Below are 23,123 nucleotides of genomic sequence, written 5' to 3' on the forward strand. Positions count from 1 at the left end.
TTTTAAGAAGGTTGGGATAGTTTTATTAAAGGGCTCAGGATTAGCCCACTTTTTACCCCAAAATCCCCTTCCCATTCACTTATTATCATTATGTCTCATTTTCAGAAACAACTCCCCTTCTCTCACAGTTATGAAGCAAAAAACTCTGTTAGAGCATAAGCATTTTCCTCCTCCAAACTTATTGAACGTTCTTCCTCCATGTAAGTCAATCCCTAACCTATGTTCCACTTCCATTTTTTTTTTGTTCCAAAGCTTTGGTCCCATGTTGTCTCTGTCTTAATTTTATTTTCACCTTTCTTGGTTCTATTTTCCAGCTTCGTAAGCTGTAGTTGTGCCGTTGTGCTCTTCTTTTGAGATCTCTTGTTGGGTTAGCATTTTTCAAGGTAAAGGAAACTAGAACTCCTTCTTTTACTTTGAAATAGATTGTACTTACTTTCCTTCTGGAATATACTGAGTATGTTTGATTGATAATTGTATTGAATGGGAATGAATTTTATGTTTGGGTATCTATGGGTTAGAGGATTTTAGGTAGTTTTTCTGATAAAGTGAATTGGGACATATGATTGAGAAATGCTTATTCAATGTTCTGTTTTCTACTTATAGAAGTTTTTGTGAACTTTATTTAGTTTGAGTGTGTGACTTTGGTGAAACAGGAAGACGTAAAATTTCTTGAGTTTGAATGGAAATTATGCATGTGTTGCCATTTTCAAATTTTAATGGATGTAGGGGATGCTGATGCAAATGAGCATGATGGCTACACTTGGAATCAACAAAGAGTTGCATTACCTAAACAAAGAAGACCTTTTATTGCGTTGGCTTTTGGTCGAGCAACGTAACACAAAATCTGGGCTAGATGTTCTTGAGAATGAAGGCAGGTGGGAGCTAAGCAAATTTTCTCAAATCAGTAAAGATGATGAAGAGGATGAAGATGATGAGGAGTACTAAATGGAGGAAGATGAGACAAAGTAAACCAAAAGACAACCGAGTATTTTGTTAGCTTCCATAAAATCAGTTTGCATTGTATTTTCAGTGCCAAACATGTGCTTCCTTACAGATTTTGTGTTAGACTCATGATTTATAACGGTGAAAGACTTTGAATGAATTGATTAACTTTTCAAACCGACATGATTTCATTTTGCTAACAGAGACCTTCTTACGCCATAAACATGGTAGGTCTTAGCAAGAAAATTTATGACATGCGTCGCTGGGTAGTTATACATGATCCCTTCATTCATCACAACAATGCAACTTTATTTCATGGTCGGCCTCGAGTCTTTTTTCAACAGCAACTAATGAATAGTGTGAACCATTTTTACAAGGGAAGCAAGTTCGGGTATTTATTTGTTTAATTGTTATTATGGGCTTCTCAATGAGCTTCCTAACATGAAGCTACAACTAAGGATAGTTTCTTCCTGCACCTGAAAAACTCATTTTCTGTATCTTTTTACCCTTTTAGGATTGATCAATCCCATAAGTAAAATTGCAGTCCAAATTAGTGACTTCTGGATTCACGATTCCACCAAAGAAATAAAAAACATGTATTGGATTCACATAATCGGAAAGTAAACCCGAAAGAAATCGGTTCCAGCGAAAACACATAATACAGCTTACAGCTTATTATTGATCACCTACTTTATCTTTGGTTGGAAAAAAAAGAAAAAAACAAGAGAAATCTCAACTGAATATATATGAACATATAGAATCCCATGCAGCATAGGTTCACTGAAGAGCTACAAGGAACATGGGTAAAAGGGCTTCATTTGATCCCGACATTCGCAAAACTCCCAAATTCCCCTTCCCCAGAACCAAAAGTAAAAGAACAGTGCACACAAGTAACCAGTTGCTGCACTTGCACCATTGACATAGAATATCAGCATAAATTAATTGTGAAGGAATTATATCAGTTTCATTGGGGAATAAACACCTGACCGCATGATGAATTTTATTAGGGTGTACACACCGGTGAAGGAATGATATGTTTTCAGAGCACTTGTCTTTAGATGGACATTATGCTTTATAGTTTATAGTTTACATGGCGACTCAAGAAAGCAAACAACTGCGACTCATTGTGCTTCACGGGATGGGGGTAACCCAAAGAAATAACAAAGAAAAAAAAAAAAAGCATCATCCGAAAAATAACACGACTAAACATTTCCTGCACTAATTATGCTGGAGTCAAACCAACCACACCTGCAAACATGCAAGCACAACACACATTATCACACATGATAAACATAAAAGTAGAAAAATTGGACTATATACATTTCAAGACAGCAGACACATAAATAAGCTATAACTTTTGAAAATTGGATTGTTGAATAAACTTTACAATTTCACCCAGACCAGCAACACCTACCCTGCATGCAGTGGTTCTAACCCTTATCTAATTAAATTTAGACTTCACTATGTTACCAGTAATGGCAAATATATTAGCTTCACTAATTCAAAATTATTTATTATATTGAGTTTATAAGAAAAAAATAGATTAATTTCATATTTGTGGTTAATTGCTCTATAAATACATAATTTAAATTTAAAATAATCATCATGAGCAGGGGGCAGGATGACAAAGGTGGGGGTAGGTTTAAATATATTTTGCGTGGCAACTTTTGGTTTTAATCCCCCTAAAGGGGCAGTGCAGGATTGGATTGCTAAAAAGACCGTCCTTGCAGCCTTAAGAAGATGATAATCAACACACCTGTTTCTAAAGCTTGTTCACATCGAATCTTAAGTTTTTGAGACAAACTTCGATTCATAATTTATATTTATTCATGAGTTTAAGCACAATAGCCACTAATCTGCCAGAAAAGGCCAAGTACTCAATCTTGTAATTTCCTCTTTAAATGCAGGATACAGAACCCAAACTTGATTTCCAGTCAATATTACATGTTTTAATCGGACAATCCCAAAGATATGTACGTTGTCATAGATCTGAAAACATATATACAAAGATCTTTCAGATCTATAAGCACCGTTTCTCTATATCAGTTAAGCGACTGAAACCATAAAATGACATGTACCAACATATGCATATCGATAAAACATGTCTCTGTTCAATTTGGTAGTGTATAGCAGTATTAATCTACACTATAGATCAGGAGTCAGCTTATTCAACAGACTCAAGTGCACAACTTCTGAAAATTAGATTAGAGATAGTCTGTAATCATGCATTACTTATCAAAAAACCAGTTTGTAAGCAAATCATAACTTTTTATCAAGAACAAAAATTGATTAGTGTTATAGAAAATAGTTCACCTTAGAGCATTGAAGCAAAGAGTAAACCAAAAAATATAAATATAATTATGTTGGATTAGAAGAATAGAAGAACATGAAAAGGATAGAACAGTTCTAGTTTATAATTTTTTCATACCACATGCTAATCTTCCACCAGCATTTCCAGTTGTCGAACTAAGTTCATGACCCCCTGCAAATGCAAAAGCAAACGCAGATAAGACAAGCAAAAATAATCCAGCTATGATTCATACATCATGCCCATACTACACAAGATTCCAATTGCAATGTGCGATACAAAAAGCGAGATGAAAAACCAATTTCATTCCCAGGTCCCTCCTCCCATTATACATACATACTCGGTACTGTTTATTTCAGTAATGTGAGTGCTGAAGTTAGTGAAAGTAATTTTTGTCCACAGCACATGAACCACCAAATGTAAATATAAATAAATATTAAAATGAAATAACTAACCCTTTCCAAGGTCATCCTCAAGCTCATGAACCACCAAGGCTCTTCCAACGACTGAATTGGGGCCAGAGAGTGGTATCTGCATGTTTGATGCCCAAAATACAACATAATTAGCTACTTTCAATTCAATGTGGAATTATATCGTTCAAAATGGTTTAAAATTATGACCGACGAGCATAAAAACCATGATTTCAAAAATATGTATCAAAAGAACAAATATTATTTTTAAATACAAATTAAAAAGAGCACCTGATTATCCACGATTGAAACCTCTGCAACCCCTGTATTTCAAAACAAAGGACAACAATATACATAACCAGGTACAGAAAGCAGTTCAATATAGAGGAAGACAAATGAGAAAAGAAAGAAGATATACCATCTGCATTAGCAACTATGTTTCCCAGGTCACCCGCATGACGGATTTCATCCTCAGGAGCACCATGTGTCAATTTGTTAGGATTAAAATGTGCTCCTAAACGTCATTCAAGAAGCAAACCCTTGTAACTTAATTGGACTGGACCACGGCAAGAAAAGAAAACAGTGAAGCAAAAAATGGAAACAAAGTTCCAGTTGCCTAACCTGTCGAAATACACCCATTTGTGGTATCACCATACTCATGCTGCAAGAAAAAATGATAAAAGAGTTTACGAAGGAAACAATTTTAAAGGAACAGACATGAAGTAACAAGGTAAGATAACACTCACAAGGTGAAAACCATGAAGCCCCGGAGTAAGGCCAGTAATGCGAACACTAACCGTTGTTGGGCCTACTCATTACACACACAAATAGGTAGTTAGACACGTGAAAAGTAGCAATTGACATTCACACATGACGAAAGGCTAATTTGAAACATCCACTCACTTCCCTTCTGTCTCATTTTCATCCTATTTTCTTCATATCTTTCTCTTCCCAATACTATCCGCTGCAAAATGGGGGAGAATGTTTTACTTTCTCACTTCTCATCTTTTCTCTTTATTTTTTGCCTTGTCCGGAAAAGTTATCTCATAATTACTTATTAGAGAAGAAAGTAGAAGTGAAAATGAATGCGCTTCTCCACTAGGCTAAAATAAACTTGTGTACTTAACTCTTACGGAAACTCTTCTACTTAACTCCTTCAAAAGCCGAGATAAGCTGATTTTAGCTTATTAAAGAAATTCAATTCATTTTTTTCCCTTGTTTCTTTCTATTCAGATAAGTTTATTCAAACTATAAACAATTTATAAAACTACAATTTCTCAAGCCAAAAACGAGTCCTTCTCTTGTATGTATAGTTGTTATATTATGCTCTTTTGGTTACACCAGTTTAAGAAAACCAAAATGTATTAATTTCCTTCTTCAAACTTCAATGCTTGCTCGGACATAAAACGAGTCAATTCTAAATTTGTTCTATAAAAAATTGAGGGGTTAGTTCATAGATCCTGAATACTTTTTTCATGTAAATGAGTCTGTAAAAAAATTTCATTACTAATAATTAATATGAAATTCTATTAAAAAAAGTCACATCAATAATTAAATGTCACCGTGATAAGTTTCCTACTTCTACCTGACTCAGTGAGACATAACAGAATGAGAATAAAATGCAAATTCCTTGAATAATTCATCGTTTGTCACCATTGTACTCATTTCGACTTCAAACAAATCAATTGTTAAAAAGAGGAGAGGACAAACCATCGTCTTCTTGTGTTAGGGTAGCTACGCCTTCGACGGCGGAGTTGCCCTTGAGGACGGCGACGGCCTTCTTGGTGGCGGCGAAGACGGTGAAGGTCTTCGAGCGCGAAAAGGTTAGGGATTGGGGAGTGAGCCTAACGGAGACGCCGGAGAAAGATGACCGGAGAAGCGAACTGGGTTGGAACGGCGACGGAGCGACGACAGCGTTGGCTGCCATTGCTAGATTCATAGTGAGGAAGAGTGAAAAGAGGTTTAGATGTTTGTGATAATGCTACACAGAATGTGTGGGTGAATCTGTGGTTAAAAGCAAATTATATAATCCTCTTCATCTTATAGTGCATCACGCACACTCGCTTCCCAAACTCTAGACCTTTCCCTTCTTTTGTTTTTTCATTTGTTTTTTTGGCTGCTTCTGAAATTTAGTACTAAAAAGTAATAACTATGAAATTATTTCATGCTGTAAATAGATTTGATAGATTATTCTTTTACCATAATTATTTAAAGACATTAAATATATATGTTGCCTCAAGTTTAAGGAAATTTTAAAATTAGTTTTCTTTTTAAGTTTGTACTAATTTAGTCTTTGATTTTTAAAAATGTGTGAATTTAATTATTTTTGTCGAATTTTGTTAAATTTATTTAACATTTTAAATATATTATATGATAATATTTGAGTTAATTTGTTAAGAGAGTTAAAAGACCTATCTATCCAATAACGTTGAACAATCAAGGTTGTGATGATTCTCAACATTAAACACTCTCAGAATTAAACGTCAGATAAACTTAACAAAATTTTGTTAAAATGATTAAATTTACACATTTTTAAAAATAAATGACTAAATTGATCAAAAATTTTGATAAAAGACTAATTACAAATTTCACTGAAACTTGAAGGACAAAAACGTATTTAACCCTTATTTAAACTTAATTATTTTCTTTAAAAAGCATATTGTAAGAAAGAAATGTTCTTTTGATAAATTCTACGAAAAACTCTTTTTCTCCTCTCAAACAAACCGAGAAAAGTGCAATATTTTTTTGCTGTTTACCTTCATTTTCTCTTCCATCTAATTTCTATCAAAACAAGAATAGATGAGATAATTGTTTAAGTCAGCATAAACATTTGAAAAAAAAAATCTATTATTAAAAATAAACTAACAGAAAGTTAGTCAAATATAATTTAACTTAGAAACTTTAGATGAATGTGGCAGTGGTGACATAGATTGTCACATCAAGTGTGATAACAATTTTTTTTTATACATTTGGGATAACAATTTTAATTCAAGTTTGCAACGTGCTGGTGCAGCATTGTTAATATTACAGTTTTAAGAACTGATAAACAGAAGCGTACACAGAGATACTACTGATATTGGTTCTTAAAAAATTGATAGGGCTATTATCTCAAAATAATTAGTTACATGTCAAATGCTCATAGTTAACAACTACTCATGTATAAAAAAAAGTTAACCACTAACCAGCACTTAATTAGATATATTATTAAATTGACTATAGATTTTCATGACTCGTCATAATAGCTCTATGTCTCTGCAACCTTAGTTGATTACAGCTTATAGTTTATAGATTGAAAGAGTCAAGCATTAAAAGTGGTATGAATTCAAAGCCTTGCTTCACAAAAGCTTCAGACACCCAAATCTTCAAGTTGTGCAGGTTAATTTCTGGTCCAGAGCTTTTCACCTGTTTTCAACACATCACTGATAAAATCAGTAACAAAAAAGTCACATACATAGTTCCTAAACGCAAAATTATTCCAAATTTTGATAAATTTTCATTCGAATATTTTACTTATTAAACACGTTTCAGATTGTTATTTAAACGGTTTATACTGTTTGATATGTTCTAACTCAAATGTCAGTCTAGAACACAATTTAATATGTTCAAATAAATAAAAATTGTATCAAAGTTTGGAACAAGTACAAATTCTAATTTCATATTTTAACTTTGAACAAAAGCAGTAAACTAGGAGGATTCAGAGGATAACTTACATTCAATGAAAATGTTAGTTGAAAACTGTTACCAACTGTGGATAAGTTTGAATTCTGAACATGAAAGCCTGAGAGAGACTCTAGAGCTTCGTACAATGAGGCAGCCACACCTTCTCCTTTGTTGCAAACTATTTTCACATAAAACCCTTTTGCATCCACTTGAAACATGTCCATCTACAGAGAAATACTCAAGATGTTACAATAAGTGGCAGGGATGAACTAAAAACAGTTTATGAAGTTAGAAAGATTTTGTCCAAAAACCTGGATTATCTTCTTGCGTATTGAAAGGATGTTATTGGTAAAATCATCCTTCACGGGATTTTCAATTGATCCTTGGTAGTTTTCAGACACCAGTAAGGATGTTTCAAGAGCTTCAACCTCAGACTTAAGCATGTTGGCTTGTGCTTGAAGCTCATGCATATATGACACAGCATCGCCAATTATAGAGGCCTTATCCATCTTCCAACATAATTAATCATACATGTTTTACATCAGGTAACTTAGTTTCAAAAATGTTGAGCATGTCACAATCAGGTTTGTATGATGTGAAATTTTCTGAACTATGAAACTTTTGTGATGTTTTAATGTAGTAGTAGAGACACCTACCTTAGTTATGAAGGGAACCAGAGATCTCAATGCATAAAGCTTTTCCTTCATTCTGTCTCTTCTCCTCCTCTCAGAAATCAGTGTTTTGGACCTGTCAGATTTTGGTTTTGACTTAGCAACAAGACTCTTAGTAGGTGTTGTTGTTGTTGTTGTTGTGGTGGTGCTTGTTGTTGCAGATGAGTGTTCCATGTCATCTTCCTCTTTTTCTGCTTCTCTTTTGGCTTCCCCATCAAAACAAGAGAAGGAGTTTGAATCATAGACATTCACAGCATTAATATTGCACTGATCATATGGGGTTGCAGGGTGTGGCAACAAAGAGTTATCATTGAATGCTTCATTGATAAGCTCAGAATTGAAGTCGCAAATAGCATCTTTCTTCTCCAAACGAATGAAATTTATCAACTGATCTAAGTTGGGATCTTCAACAAAGTCTTGTAGCTCAAAGTCATCGATGTGCAGTAGAGTCTCTTGATGAAGATAGGTTTTGTCCATGCTTGACACTTGGTGAGAGATGTAACTGCAATATATAGATATTTGACACTTGTTATGGCTAGTTAAATAATAATCATGACTATTTTGAAAGATTCTCGGTCTTTTTAAAATTCTGACTTTGAGTTTCATTTCCGGAGAAAATTATATTGAATTCTTGATTAAAAGTTTTAAGAAGTGAAGCTTAAGTCTAATTTAACTTTATAAATTGATAGCAGACAATACGATAGTAGGTGATATGTGGAGACATATATCTTGAACATAAAATTAAATATGAATAGATGGTCCGATAATAAGTGATTTGGTAGTAAATGATAAGTCTAAACATATATCTTAAGTGTGAAATTAAATGTGAATAGACAGTTTAATAGTGGTTCGAGAATGGTAATAGTACGATAAACAAATAATAAATTTTATTATAATAGACTTTAAGTAAACTATCATATTTAAAGTGAACTTTAAGTCTAACTCAATCACACGAAACTATAATTTAAGATGAAGTGTAAATCTACTTATATATTATATTATATATTGGAAGTTTGTTTTATCCTTATGTAGGATCGCCAAAAGGATGAATAGGAGTCGTGTGTGATTTTTTCTAAATGATCTTTGAGAAGAGTGAAATGTCCATTGAAAAAAAAAACATCAGAACAAACACATCATTAGTATAATACATAAACAAATTAACGTTGCAACAGCATGCTGTCCATTTCAACATACTACTTTTAGTTATAGATGGTAGTAATAATTTAATGCAATTATCATTAATATATATAGAGATAATGCTAGTACTGCACAAGTGTTATATAAAAATTAAGTTCAGAAAATGTTAAATGCATAGTTACGTAGTCAGATTGCATTTTCATATCATGCTGGTTAGCATACATAACAATGATGTATTATTTTACTGTTTTGTTTTCTTAATTTATAGAGCGATGCTGTCGTGCACGAAGACATGTGCTGAATGGTGTAAATAATTAAAATTGTGTTATGTGGTCACTTTCTGATCATGAGCACACTTATTTTTCTGCTTATTATTGTATGTGTGTGAACAGAATCTAATGGGAACAAGATGACGCTATTCCTCACGTATTTTATTATTAAATTGTGTAAAATTAAATAAGAAAATGATAACAGACAGGTGTCTTTAGAAGATTAGTTCAAGAATCAAATATTGAAAAGTTTAATTAATTATGAACAATTGTTCATCTATATTCCTGTTGTGATTTTATCAATAGAAATTTTCTTGTGGAGGAAAGGAAGGGATAACCATACAAGAGAAAAGGATATCACTCTTGACCTACATGCAAGTTGATGCAAATTTATGAAAAAATGAATTTTAATCGTTTCTTTTTCAAAAACATGCCATGATCACTTGCTTGCTTACGCAAATACATATATATATATATATATATATAGAGAGAGAGAGAGAGAAAGAGAGAGAGAAGAAGAGAAAAAAAAAAGTAGGTGGCAAACGGACCAGTCCGACCCATTTTGGCTTGACCCGTATCTGGTCCGTCAAAAACGGACTTGGTCAGGCTAGTCCATCAAACAGAAACGGACCAATAATCACAACTCGTCTCGTATAAGATGGGCTAACGGGTCGGGCCTGGCTCTGACCCATCTAGTATTTTTGTTCTTTTTGTTTAATTTAAAAAAAAATGTTTTCAAATTTTTTTATTTTTTAAATTTGTTTATATATACATATAAATTATTATCAATGTCATATTTAATCAAATAAAATATTTTTTAAATTTTTAATTGATTAGTTAATGTTTTTAATTAGATAAGTTGAAATAATTTATTAAATTTACATATTAAATTATTCAATTGTAACTAATAATTCAAACTTAATTTGTAGGGGTTAATGATTTAAATTACAATACTATTATATATTTATATATTTAAAATATATAATATAAAAAATTAATATTTCTAATTACTTTTATTTTATTTTATTTTTTTAAAACGGGTCAACAGGACGAGATGGCTCGTACTTTGGCCCGTCAAATTGACAAAGTGGACGGGATGAACTAGAACGGGCTGACAGACTGACCCGTTGGGCCCAACCCATTTTGCCACTCCTAAGAAAAAGAGAGCTAATAATCAAGACGAAAATTTATTTTTACTTAAAAGTATCATGATTTAACTGTAACTTAGTCCACCTGATTTATCACAAAATAATTGATATACCATGCAACAATTTTTGTTCTCAATAATTGTCTATTTTCCTGAACAATTATTCCACTAGAAATTGAACTTTGACTTTCTCGTAAATTTGTTTTTTTATTAACAACTTTCTCATAAAGTAAAACAATCTTGTTTTTTATTTTGTTTAGAAATACTTATATATATATATATATATATATATATATATATATATATCTTTGAAACATATCCGAATAATGACTAAAAAATGCCAAAGTGTGAAAGTAATAATCGAAAACTGCAGCTGGTAGTGACGAATGACTCTAGCGACTTGCAGTGTTCAATTTATTCTGCTCTCATTGACTTCATCGAAGGGTTGAGGCTGTAGATTCTCCATGTTTGACTTTTCTTAGAGAATCTGATATAAGCAAACACGGTTTTGTTGTTAATGTTGTCTTTCTTTTTCACTCAATCATTATCATGGGACACTGATTACATGTCTGAATACAACTCCTATGAGTTTGAACTGAATGTTGTTCTCTTCAACCTCGTTATTTTTAGTGAATTTTAGCTATGCAAATATAATATGGATGACAGTAATATGTGAACACATTAAGGTGACCCTTATGGATGCCTAGTCATCATCTAAGAATTATTAGTCCCTAATTATTAAGAATCTAAGTCTAAGTTTAAAGTTACACATCAGTTAGAAATAAAATAATAAATATTATATAAGAATAAAGATCAACAAATTCATTATATTAAAGTTTTAGGTTGAGAGTGATGTTAATAACTTATGTGGTTAGACTCAGGTCTCGTTAGTATTGTGTCTTTCCAATAAAACTCTCTTTGCTCTCTCTGTAAACCTAACACTAATTAATCATTTTCACATAGTCAATAATATTATTAACAAATAAGCCTCATATAATAATCATCATAATTCACACAAGACTTTATTTCTCATTCTTTCTGTCTATTTTTCCTATTATTTATTTTATTAATTTTTAATCAGTGCCCATATTCTATTTGTGTTCATTACATGAGTAAAAGATTATAAACAATCAACTTATTAGATAAATAAATAGAAGAAAAGGAAATAATGGATGTTTTGGAGTTTTGTTTTTTTTTTAAGTTATTATTTTTAAAGTAAAAGTTTATTTATTGAAAATTCAGGGGATTTAAATCAGTGTGAATTTAGTGTCTACTTAATGTCAATGAAGAATATTTGACTGAATTTAGTGTCTACTCTCAAGCTTCATTTAGTATATGATAAAAGAAAAGTGAAGACAATTATATAAAGGAATGAAAAAAAAAAATTGATACATGAACATGAATTGTTTGTAATGTATACTAATTGTTAGGTTGCAACTCTCTTCCTTGCATGACTCACCTTTGAATATAGGTAAATCTATACCCATTAATACTCATGTGTAATAATTTATATGTAAAATTATAAAGTTCCTAATTGTATTTATAAATACTTTAATGACATAAAAGAAAAACTTTAAATAGAATACAAGGATGTATGAAGAAAAACAAGTGTTTGAAAAAAAAAATCCCAACCACTCGTAATAAAGCAAAGGTTTTAATTCTAATTAAATTTAACTTAGTAAAATATAAATTAAATTTTAATTTCAATATTTTATAAATAACATATATCTATGAGTTTGGATAGTATAATATTTGTTCTTGTTTATAAATGAATATTAAAATATTCATTACTCACAGATAATAAATACCCGTAAGTACTAACTATTTCCAAATATCTACGGACACGGATATTTTTTTCATCCATACTTATAGCATAGACATTCTCCACATTTTTTTTTCTCATATAATTAAAAATCATTTAAAATTCGTTTTAACTTATCTCATAAAACAACGTATTTTGAATTATATAATTTAAAACTATAACCTAAATTGATAATTTAGAACTATATAACTTTATTTTGAATTTAAATAATACATTAATTTATATTTAAATCTCATAATTTTATATAATTCAAAATATTATTATTAATTATATAATCGAAATTATTATTGTTTAATCATAATTACTAGTTTTATATACTTATTATTTGATTATTTATATAAACATCATACATGATGTCTTAAATTATATAACTTAAAATTACATAACTTTATTTTGAATTTAAATATTACTCTAAATTATCTTTAAATCACATAATATTATACGATTCAAAATATTATTATAAATTATGTAATCTAAAACTGTATTTTAAATCATAGGTTGAATATATTATAATAATATCATGTTCGTATTTTTATAACATTGAAATAAAAAAAAATGTAAATGGAAGAGGAAAACCATAATTTTCATTTCAAGTTTGGCGGGAGTCCGTTTAGAAGGTCGATCCAAATGTACGGGCTAAACGACACTAGATGCCCCGTTTTGATAACCGTGGCAATGAATGTTTAGGTTAGTTTTAGACAGAAGAGTTCGGTTGAGTTTAGAAGCAGAATGGCGGTCGTTGGCGGCGGCGATGGCGGTGGCCGTTTCAGAACCACCATTGTGCCGCCTAATTCTGTTGTACTGATTAAGGCTAATTCCTTTCTCCGTCTTCCTTCTTCTCCCACAATGCTAATGGAAACTCATTATTCTTTCTGTAGGTCTTCTTGAACCAATGGTGGCTTGTGAAGCATCCCAACGGTCTAGGCATTGGAGGGGTTTCTTCCGTCGGGTGAGTTTTTTTTTTTTTTTTTTTCTAATTCAACTTTTTCATTGCTGGGAATGGAGTAATCGCAATTCGTACGCCCAGCAGAGACAGAGAAAGAGCGTTTGCGTCCACCGTCATTACGGTGAGAGAAGAAGCCAATGTCGTAGGTACTCACGATGGAGTCACTATTGTTTTCCGTGGTTTCATCAACACCTCTCGTTCATCTCACTTTGGCGTCCCCTTAGAGGTATTCCCCAACGTAACATCAAAATGGAATTCAATATGTCTATATTAATTGAACATCCTAATCCTACTGATGGGTATAAAATTTAAATTCAATCTCTTTTTTCCCAGGTTTCTCAACGCTTCCTCGTTGGATTTCCATACGATTGGAGCAAGTATTCTTCAATTGATAACATGAAATGTGAATCTAACAACAGTGAAAAAGGAATCCCAGTTGAAGCCCAAGCCAATGTTGAACGCCAAGCCAATGTTGAAAGCCAAGCCAATGTTGAAAGCCAAGCCAGTGATGAATCCTCGAACGGTATGTATGATTCCACAGGCCCTTCTGGAAAAAACATCCTTAAAACTCAAACTTCGGCCAAGAAAAGGAAAGCTGATAGACAAAAGATAGGGCATGATGCTAACAACTTAGTTAGTAGGAGGGTAACGAGAAGCATTTCCAAAAATAGTGAATCAATGCCCAAAGAAGACGGGAAAGCTCCAATAGCTGATGTTTTTTCTCCAGTTAGGAGATCTCCTAGGCTATATAGTCGTAAATAATTATCTCTCGTACTGAAGTAGTGTTGGATAGTGAAACTTGTGAACATAGTTTGCTATATTATGCTTGAAGTAAGAAGTGTGTGTTATTGACATGAAGGTTTCGATGTTATATTTCATTCAACGTCCCACTCTTTAACTCGACCCCTGTTTATATATCTTAACCTTCACATACACATTTTCTACTCTCTAAGCTATACACTAACTCTACTGAGTAAACCATAATAATGGTCATTCCCTGTTTGTGTTCTAGTTAATTGTCTTCCCTCCGCCAAAAGCTCTCCCCTCTTTTCTATGGACATGACTTATGACCTTATAAGCTCTGTTAGTTTATTTGAATAAGCTTCACGGCAAGTTTATTAAATTAAGCTACACACACTCATGTATTGTGTTCTTATTAATTAAGTGCTTAACTAAATTATTTACCCGAATGCAACCTGTATATGTTGTCTTGAGTTCTTGTGTAATCTATGCTAAATGGGTTAAAAAGAAGATAAAAGAACAAAATTATTTTATGCTCGGTTGTGCTTGTATATCCTTAAAAATAGGTAGTTTCAGTAAACTTTATTTTGTTTTTTTGTTTTCCTCTGGCTAAACATAATCAAAATAATTATAAAATGGCAATTGTATAATTACAACAACCACAACATAGTTTTATTCCACTGAGTAAGGTCTTCACAACATGAATTAGAGTTCCATTTTGATAGTTTTACTTATTGCTAATGGTGTTGGTGCTATACAACAATGTAAACCAATTGAAAACATAACTGGTCTCGAAATTTTGACATGGAATATCTGTAGCTTCATGTGGATTCTTCATAAAATGTATTGTTGTTCAATGATTGTTAATGTCTTGTTTTTAATAGAGCGTGACTGGGGATTGGAAAAATGAATTTCGTCAATGGAAACGGAAGGAGAGAACCCCAAACAATTGAACATAGGAATTCCTTTGGGATCCCATGCAGGCAACGGAAGAAACAGTAATTGGTTGGAAAAATAGAAAAGACACGCATCAATTGAAATTTCTGTTAGTGTGTCAGATCCCTTGCCGTTATTAGGTAGTTAGCTAGCAGTTAGTACAGCCAGGACCATTTCTATGTAGCTGTATGCAACTGACATAACTGACTCAAATCTTTGCTCATGGATGTGTATGTATCTAGGTATTAGTAGCTATTATTCAGGATTTTGTTTTCCTGGAATTCTTTCCCAGTTTCCTTAGATAGCTTATTGTACAATACATGATGAAATACCACATAGTTCATTCTCGGAATCTAATACTGGAGCACTCTGGTTTAACTGAAGTCGTTGTTCGGCCACCATAGGCAGTGAAACCCTAACCCTGCTAACACGGACTGTAGTTGATACTGCGTATCATCATCACCTTCCTCGGAGATTAAAAGCTGCTTCCGGAAAGTTGTTGATGCACCTTCATGAGTAGTTTTTTGCAGTGCTGCTCTGAAGACCCATGGTTCAAGCTCCACTTTTGTCATCATTTTCAAACAAATGGATACATAGTGATGTAAACCCCAGAGGAGGGTTTAGGTGAGGGTGGATCTTTCCACTCAAATTCTACAAAATCAAGAAGAAGGTTAAAGAAAAACAGTTCTTAAAGGGTTTCTTGATGTGTTTAGTTTGGGTTTAGGTTGCAGAAGCTTGGGTTATGGGTAGATACGGAGTTCTGGGTTGGTTTGGTAGGACATAGCAAGGATCTTGTGTGAATCTTGGTTGAATGGAAAATGTTTTTGACTAAAGGTGCCTGAAGCTTAGTTTTTTAGGTGGCAAATAATGTTTGGTTTTGGTGTTTAAGATAATTTCTTTGATGTGGTTTGTTGCGGATTGTCTAGGAAGCACAATGGTATAAGTGTTTTGAATTATGGATGATGTTAGGTTTCGTCAATTTAATGTTTTATTCTACTTGATTCTGGGATTATGGATAGAGGGTGATTTTGTTTGTTGGGTTTTTAAGTTTGAGTAGTCGGATAGTTCATACTTTAGTCCTTTAATGGGAATATGTTAATTTAGTCTCTTTTAAAAAGGTTTTAATTGACTTTTAACTTTTAAAAAAAAGTCTCTTAATTAGATTTTTTAATTCTTACGTATTTTTTTTATTTAATTTAGTTTAATTTTTTTAGAATAGAATAATATTGTCTCTCTTTTAAATTTAAAATCAACTTTATTATTTATATAAATATTATAATGATATTTTTTATTAAAAATAATGTTCAAACATATTATTATATTTTTCTCTTAATTGTTAATACAAATTTTACCACTAATTTTAATATAAATATTAGAACTTGATTTTTAAGTTACGTTTAAACATATTATATTTTTTGAGTTTTTAATTAATCCATATCTTGTTAATGATAACTTTTATTTTTAAATTTTAATATAAATATAAATATTTAATTTGTAAGTCATTCTAAATAAAAATATCAATGTAACATTTATAAAAATAATAAATTTAGTCTCAAATTTAAGAAAGATAATATTATCTTGTTTTAGAGAAAAAAAATAGATTAAATTGAATCAAAAAATATATTTGGAAATTAAATTGAAAGTTGAAAAAAAAATATTACTAAATTGAATAAAAAAGATATATGTGAAGAGTGAATCAAAACAAAAAGACATGTGAGGATTAAATTGAAATTGAGACACTGACTCTTAATTAATAGATTAACTCTTAGAGATTTCCAATCCTGTATTTAATTAGAATAACTTTTGCCACCAATTTTTTATTCAACTGCTACAAGATCTACAATTCCATGAGCTTGGGCTTCTGCTGCTGACATAAAAACATCCCTCTCCATGTCTTCCAATATAACCCATAAAGGACAAATTCTCCCGCTTGTGCCTCATAAAAAGAACTAGCAGGTTAGTGGATCATTACCCTGATTATATCACTTAAGTAGTATTTCTCTTATCTTGTATATGACACAATGTTAACGTGCTTAATAATTTTTAAAAAATATATATTAAAATATTTTTTTCAAAAATTATAATACAATTAAAATATCTTTAAAAATAAAAATCTGATTAACACATGTTACAATCATCCAACTATTTAAATTTTAACATAATAATTGCTTGATCTGAATAAATAATATAATCGGAAGAAACTGTCAACTACAAAACCTTGGGCTGGAATTGTAGGCGTGTTACATAAATGACAGGACTATATAATGTGATCAACACCATAACGAATGAGATAACATATGTTTGGTTTTTTTAAATATTTCACATTGGTTAATTAAATTTTAAATAATTTTTAATTGATTTCTATACATTAATTGTATTAGTTGAGTATTTAATTTTTATTATTTTTAATTTAGTATTCAGTTAATTTATATTTTTCAACTGAATACTACATTATTATGACTGTTATTTTGTTATGACTATTATTTAATTATTTAATAATTTTTACATATTAGAAAATGTAGTGTTTTATAATAAATATAAAATAATTTATGTAAGATAATAATTTATTTTAATTAAAAATATGTTAAATAATGATAGTAATAATAATTTCACAGTCGTCTTAAAAGTCATACCAATCTTTACGCGAACATATAATGTGAAGTGGACAAAATTACATTTTTTTAATATATAAGAATAAATAAACAAGACGACAAACAAAACAATAATTATACTACTAAAATAACAATCGCATGATAGAGATGTAACTAAAAAACATTGATTTAATTAAAAAATATAAAAATTATAATTAGTCAAAAAAATAAAAAACTTAATTAACTCTATTGAAACCGATATCTTCATTAATTAAATATCAATTATGGTAGATGAAATAGAACTAAGGAGAATAAATTAAAACACATTATAATTTTTATATTTTGTTTCTTTTGGATCATTTTGTTTCTTTTTTGCGGTCCCTTCTTTCATTATTCGGTTTGCATGTGTCATCTATAAAAGTCTCTTAATGTCCAACTTAGGACAATTCAATTTTATTTAAAATATTTCATTTGTAATTTACTATTAGACTTGTTCATTTCTTCGATAACTCATTAATAAACTTCAATCCATTATTAAAATAAGTATATTTTATTTATTTATCCGAGAATCCAATTGAAAAAACTGTAAGTCTCCGAAACTCTTCAGATAAAGTGAATATTACAATAACAGTATTTTAGTACCAATAAATTAAGAAATAATAATAATAATAATAATAATAAAGTAAAATTGCCATTTTTTAAGTTTCGTTTCTAAAAAATAATTATCTATTTATGCTTTTTTATTTTTCAAATTTGCTCTTCTTATGAATTTATTCAAATATTTACTTCTGAGATGTAAAAGAATTATACTTTTCTTTTCTCAGAAATGAACTGCACATTTTATATGATTAGTGTGAAGTGTATTTTCCTATAAAATATTGTGTAGCATTTTTGCATAATATTTATTTCTTTAATTATAATCATAATCTATGAAATCCTTAAAAATATAACCTACAAATTTGATGATAATTAATATGTATAATTACAATAAGGTTTAATGTTTAGATAACTAGTTTTTACATGCTTAATTTATTTTTTTAGAATATATATACTTTAAAATAAATCCTCTATTTCAATTAATATTGTTTGAAATTTACTGATTTATTTGATTATGTATGATAAATCTTCCATAAGAGTAAATTGTTGTAAAATGCAATTTATTAAAGTGCAATCCTAATAATAACTTTTAGTTTGGAAAATACTAAAGTGTTTTATCAAAGTTAGAAATATTTGAAAAGAATTTTGCACCATTAATGATTTATAATACAACACGGCAAGGAATTTTTCTGGGTTTCCCTACATGAAAAAGAAATAATAATTTTATTGTTGTCTTATAAAGATTTCACATCAATTAATTATTATTTTTCTATATATTAAATATTGTAATCATAATAAATTTATGAAGGCAAAATGTATTTACATTATTAATTAATTTATTATCAAATTATACAAATTTCCTAATATACCAAGATATATCTTTACCACAATATGGTAAATACAAAAGTAAGCATAATGTATTTATTATTTAATAAACTAAATATAACCTCTATGTGATAATAAAGTACACTTGAATTCATAATTAATTATAGTTTTTCATTATTAAACTAACTTAATATCGTGACTTCATTTCATATAACTAATTTTGTTTTAAATTTATGATCCAAAAACGAAGATGTAAAGATAATTGTTTTGGTTTATCATTTCTCTTATAAGTTCATATTTTTTGTGATTTTTAAACCTGTAAATAAATCACGTTAAATTATGATGTAAATATTAACAATTTGAATTATACTATAATGTAATTTAAATTATACCTGCAATCATTTCATCTACATATAAGTCGTACTTAATTTTTTTTCTATAATTACTCTATTCATTTTTTATTTTGCAATATCCTTACATCAAATACAGAATACATTAAAACATATTTTAGTAGATTTATATTTTTACAACTTTTTATTTACAATATTCAATGATTTTTATTTTGGATTTTAAAATATAAGAACACGTGTCACATGGTGAATGTATTGGTACGTTAAAAAATCTTGTAAGATGTTATAATTTTTATTTTATTTCTATCACATTAATTTTATTTATGAACTGTAACACGTCCTTGCGTGTAGCCGAGTCAGCATCTGTGGATAACGTCACAGAGAGAAAAGGTTTCTTACCGAATTCAATATCAATAATCATAAATTAATGATGTTTTAAATGAAATTTAGATGCTTTCTTACAACATCCTATAAGATTGTTTTTTATTAAAATTTAATGAAATAATATAAAATATAAGACTTAGAGTCTTAAATTAGATTCTAAATTTCTTATTTAGAAATATATTAATAATTGAATAAAAAATTAATATTATAAGATTCTTATATTGAAATAAAAGTTGTAAAAATATCTTAATAATGATGTAAATGGTGAAACTTATAAAAGTTAAATTAAGACATCATAAGATAAAATAAAAGATATTTTGAGGAGAGTGGTTTAGGAAAATTAATTGAATAAATAATTATTTTTTAATTTTAAAAAAGTTATGATTACAAACTTCTTATTAAAATATTGTGTTTGTTAAAAATATCTTAAATGAATTGTGATGAGAAATGCTATTCCATTATAACAAACCAAACTAGTGGATTTTGCCAACACTGGCACACAGAACTATGGAAACCACCGCAAAGGTTGTATCATCTAATTGTGTTCTTCTATCAGAGTTTTCTGAGTCTAACCCCACACAACTTTCTGCTATGGAACTTGGGATTCAGAATTTTGGGTACTTCTTAATGTCTTAAAGATGATAACTTTCCACTCCTTTTCTTCATCTTCTGCATTTGAGAATTTGGTTCGGTTGGGATTTTTCCCTGTTTTATTTCGTGGGAAAAGGGAGAAAAATCTTATCTTGTTTGTGCCATGTTGTTTGAGACAGGTGCACGCATTACAGAAGAAGATGCAAGATCAGAGCGCCGTGCTGTGATGAGGTTTTTGACTGCAGGCATTGCCATAACGAAGCTAAGGTATTGTGTCATGTTCTTCCCCAATTTTTCATCGTTCTAGAGTTGTGTTAGTTTTAGCAGAAAAGACATACTTATATACATACATGTTTCTTATCCGTTTTTGTTTTTAATTTAATCAGAACTCTGAAGAGGTTGATGTTGTGGATCGTCATGATGTTCCACGCCATGAAATTAAGAAGGTTTGCATGTGTTTACTCACTTCTTTTGATTTTGAATTGGGTATGATTCCTTATGGTAATTGTTATCCTGTGACTTAGTGATTCATATGAAATAATATTCTGATTGCCAGAGAATTGTCACTTTTATATTTTTGGATCATTGAGGAAAGTAAAGTTCTAATATTCATCTGGTTCTTATCTTATTTTACTCACAATGTTAATCTATATTTGATGCTGTTCACTCCCTTACTCCATTCTATTTTGTTGATTTTTAGGTTATTTGCTGTTTATGTGACACAGAGCAAGATGTGAGTCCTAGAAATCTGAATTATGATAATCATAAATATGCCAGCAGCTTCTGATCTGATGGTTGTTTTTCATGCTCTCAGGTTCAACAGTACTGCATAAACTGTGGAGTATGCATGGGCAAGTATTTTTGTGATATATGCAAATTCTTTGATGATGATGTGAGTTCTCCACTGTAATAGAATCTGTGTTGTGATTGTTTCTTTTAGTTAGTTCTAGTCTTGATTGTGCAAATTATGTTAAAAGTTTCTTCAATCTTGCAGACTTCAAAGAACCAATACCACTGTGAAGAATGTGGCATCTGCAGGTAAAGTTCTTCACTCTGTTTGCTGATAACTACATTTCATAGTGCATTGCTCAACAGAATTTGAGTTATAACCTGCTCAATGCAATAACTTTTACAGAACTGGAGGCAAGGATAACTTTTTCCACTGCAAGAGATGTGGTGAGTACATTGCTCCAAATGCAATTGTTTAGTTTTTCTCATACCTTTTCTCCATCAATGATTACTAAAATTCTACCAAATTATGCTTTAGGATGTTGCTACTCCAAGATAATGGAAAATGGTCACCGTTGTGTAGAAGGAGCAATGCATCACAATTGCCCTGTCTGCTTTGAGGTAAAACAAACCACTAGTACTATAATTGGCTGAAACATTTAGAAAAAAATGTTGGATTCTCATTTAGATTACTACATTTTCCCCTGTGCAGTATCTATTTGATACAGTAAGAGAAATCAGTGTCTTGCCTTGCGCGCACACCATACATTTAGACTGTGTCAAAGAGATGGAAAAACATCATAGGTACGGCATTTAAATCGATCTACATGTTACCAATGCAAGACTTCAATGATGCACACAGAGCAAGGATTTGGAAAGCCTAAAACAAACTTAAAAATGAGACCTTTCTATCATAGTTTTATATCATAGTTTTATTTAAAAATGAGACCTTTATGAATTTCACCATGCAAAATTCTGCCATGGGCCTATGTTGATATATTCCTTGAGAGACAATCTTCATCATTTGGCAGTGTTATTAATTCTCATTGTTTGAAAACGGATACAGGTACTCATGTCCTGTGTGCTCAAAATCCATCTGTGACATGTCAAGTTTGTGGAAGAAGCTTGACAAAGTGGTATGCAGAATTCATTTTCTTTCTCCTGATATATTTTTTAAGCAGCATATGATTGCATCAATATGTTCAGTTTTGTAACATTCTGGAATGAAAACTTCGGCTCAGGTTGCCTTAACTCCAATGCCTGAAACCTTAAAAAACAAGATGGTAAGTAACAAGTTCCAATTCTAAAGGTTTAGAGCTAGGAATTAAGGATAGATATATCTAGCTATATTTTTAAAAAATGAACTTTAAACCTAACTCAATCTTCCAATGTAAGCAGGTGTGGATTCTTTGCAATGATTGTGGAGTGAAATCTCATGTACAATACCATATTGTGGCACATAAGTGTTTAAGTTGCAATTCATACAACACAAGACAGATACAGGGAGCACCTGCTACACCAAGCTCGTCTAGAGTGACAGAAATGGTGAAATGAACATTAATTGTCTCTTGGAATGGAAAAAGCTCTTCTCCAGCAGAGTTACTCAGTTATTTATATGACAGAGATCAAATTCTAGTGCTCGAACATAGACAGTTGAGGATAAACTATAAACTTGGTTTAGGCTGTGTTGTTTTATGGTGTTAGTGTTATTAAAGCCTAAGAAACAATTCGGTCTCCTTATGATTGCCACCATGACATTATCTTAAAATTATACAAAGATTCAAAAATTGATGAGGTTAAGAAAATCGTATAGCAGGTTCCCAGAGGTTTATGATAAAAATGGAAAATCATTACATAGTTCAGGAAAACAATAAACAGGATTGATTTTCTTTCATTGTTTTTGTGAATTGAAGATGAACAAAGTGTAGAATGACGAGAATAATATTTTAAAATTTTAACAGGTTTTTTAGAAAGTATTATATATAATGTATTAAAAGTGTTATAAATTACACATTTCAAATACATTGTTACCAAAAATATTCTGAAATGGATTCGGAGATGTGTAGT

General features: G+C 30.5%; 4 protein-coding genes and 1 long non-coding RNA gene across 10 annotated transcripts; 3 read left to right on the forward strand and 2 right to left on the reverse strand.

The window, feature by feature from the left end:
• The first annotated feature begins 82 nt into the window (after nt 1-82).
• Nucleotides 83-1,067, forward strand: LOC114168365. Its single transcript, XR_003600664.1, has 3 exons — nt 83-200; nt 315-383; nt 727-1,067. It is a non-coding gene; the product is annotated as an uncharacterized LOC114168365 (long non-coding RNA).
• Nucleotides 1,068-1,900: 833 nt separating this feature from the next.
• LOC114170083 (superoxide dismutase [Cu-Zn], chloroplastic) lies at nt 1,901-5,700 on the reverse strand. 2 transcript variants are annotated; one of them, XM_028055564.1, is made up of 8 exons: nt 5,371-5,692; nt 4,407-4,468; nt 4,282-4,321; nt 4,079-4,174; nt 3,952-3,983; nt 3,706-3,781; nt 3,371-3,424; nt 1,901-2,190 (listed from the first exon to the last, which is right to left on the reverse strand). In XM_028055564.1, the coding sequence occupies exons 1-8, from the start codon at nt 5,597-5,599 to the stop codon at nt 2,165-2,167; spliced, it is 615 nt and encodes a 204-aa protein (XP_027911365.1). In that variant the 5' UTR covers nt 5,600-5,692; the 3' UTR covers nt 1,901-2,164. The 2 variants fall into 2 exon arrangements, with proteins under 2 accessions (XP_027911365.1, XP_027911364.1); XM_028055563.1 differs by having other exon boundaries at nt 3,952-4,174; nt 5,371-5,700.
• Nucleotides 5,701-6,657: 957 nt separating this feature from the next.
• Nucleotides 6,658-8,499, reverse strand: LOC114170062 (transcription factor FER-LIKE IRON DEFICIENCY-INDUCED TRANSCRIPTION FACTOR-like). The gene is made up of 4 exons (XM_028055538.1): nt 7,977-8,499; nt 7,632-7,829; nt 7,371-7,544; nt 6,658-7,062 (listed from the first exon to the last, which is right to left on the reverse strand). The coding sequence occupies exons 1-4, from the start codon at nt 8,466-8,468 to the stop codon at nt 6,943-6,945; spliced, it is 984 nt and encodes a 327-aa protein (XP_027911339.1). The 5' UTR covers nt 8,469-8,499; the 3' UTR covers nt 6,658-6,942.
• A 4,517-nt stretch (nt 8,500-13,016) lies between these two features.
• Nucleotides 13,017-14,212, forward strand: LOC114168959. 4 transcript variants are annotated; one of them, XM_028053961.1, is made up of 4 exons: nt 13,017-13,164; nt 13,245-13,315; nt 13,394-13,538; nt 13,646-14,212. In XM_028053961.1, exons 1-4 carry the CDS (start codon nt 13,096-13,098, stop codon nt 14,072-14,074), a joined length of 714 nt encoding a protein of 237 aa, XP_027909762.1. In that variant the 5' UTR covers nt 13,017-13,095; the 3' UTR covers nt 14,075-14,212. The 4 variants fall into 4 exon arrangements, with proteins under 4 accessions (XP_027909762.1, XP_027909763.1, XP_027909764.1 ...); XM_028053962.1 differs by having other exon boundaries at nt 13,397-13,538; XM_028053963.1 differs by having other exon boundaries at nt 13,026-13,161.
• Nucleotides 14,213-20,167: 5,955 nt separating this feature from the next.
• On the forward strand, nt 20,168-22,861 carry LOC114168535 (E3 ubiquitin-protein ligase RZFP34). 2 transcript variants are annotated; one of them, XM_028053397.1, is made up of 12 exons: nt 20,168-20,353; nt 20,507-20,594; nt 20,714-20,773; nt 21,028-21,060; nt 21,142-21,219; nt 21,322-21,365; nt 21,463-21,503; nt 21,595-21,677; nt 21,769-21,860; nt 22,123-22,192; nt 22,298-22,339; nt 22,455-22,861. In XM_028053397.1, the coding sequence occupies exons 1-12, from the start codon at nt 20,244-20,246 to the stop codon at nt 22,608-22,610; spliced, it is 897 nt and encodes a 298-aa protein (XP_027909198.1). In that variant the 5' UTR covers nt 20,168-20,243; the 3' UTR covers nt 22,611-22,861. The 2 variants fall into 2 exon arrangements, with proteins under 2 accessions (XP_027909198.1, XP_027909200.1); XM_028053399.1 differs by lacking the exon at nt 22,298-22,339.
• The last annotated feature ends 262 nt before the right edge of the window (nt 22,862-23,123 follow it).

The sequence above is a fragment of the Vigna unguiculata genome, chromosome 11 (assembly GCF_004118075.2).
Source record: "Vigna unguiculata cultivar IT97K-499-35 chromosome 11, ASM411807v1, whole genome shotgun sequence".
Lineage (NCBI taxonomy): Eukaryota > Viridiplantae > Streptophyta > Magnoliopsida > Fabales > Fabaceae > Vigna > Vigna unguiculata.

Bases quoted from the DNA above. Each gene is read 5' to 3' on its own strand.
- LOC114168959 (XM_028053961.1), top strand. From the start codon at position 13,096: ATGGCGGTCGTTGGCGGCGGCGATGGCGGTGGCCGTTTCAGAACCACC. The intron at 13,165-13,244 runs GTACTGATTAAG...TTCTTTCTGTAG, and splicing joins TTGTGCCGCCTAATTCTGTT to GTCTTCTTGAACCAATGGTG. The intron at 13,316-13,393 runs GTGAGTTTTTTT...TCGTACGCCCAG, and splicing joins GGAGGGGTTTCTTCCGTCGG to CAGAGACAGAGAAAGAGCGT.
- LOC114170083 (XM_028055563.1), bottom strand. From the start codon at position 5,599: ATGAATCTAGCAATGGCAGCCAACGCTGTCGTCGCTCCGTCGCCGTTC. The intron at 4,469-5,370 runs GTTTGTCCTCTC...TGTAATGAGTAG, and splicing joins CCTAACACAAGAAGACGATG to GCCCAACAACGGTTAGTGTT. The intron at 4,322-4,406 runs GTGAGTGTTATC...TTTTTCTTGCAG, and splicing joins GGCTTCATGGTTTTCACCTT to CATGAGTATGGTGATACCAC.
- LOC114170062 (XM_028055538.1), bottom strand. From the start codon at position 8,468: ATGGACAAAACCTATCTTCATCAAGAGACTCTACTGCACATCGATGAC. The intron at 7,830-7,976 runs GTAGGTGTCTCT...TTATGTTGGAAG, and splicing joins TGGTTCCCTTCATAACTAAG to ATGGATAAGGCCTCTATAAT. The intron at 7,545-7,631 runs GTTTTTGGACAA...ATTTCTCTGTAG, and splicing joins TACGCAAGAAGATAATCCAG to ATGGACATGTTTCAAGTGGA.
- LOC114168535 (XM_028053397.1), top strand. From the start codon at position 20,244: ATGGAAACCACCGCAAAGGTTGTATCATCTAATTGTGTTCTTCTATCA. The intron at 21,061-21,141 runs GTGAGTCCTAGA...TCATGCTCTCAG, and splicing joins TATGTGACACAGAGCAAGAT to GTTCAACAGTACTGCATAAA. The intron at 22,193-22,297 runs GTATGCAGAATT...ACTTCGGCTCAG, and splicing joins GGAAGAAGCTTGACAAAGTG to GTTGCCTTAACTCCAATGCC.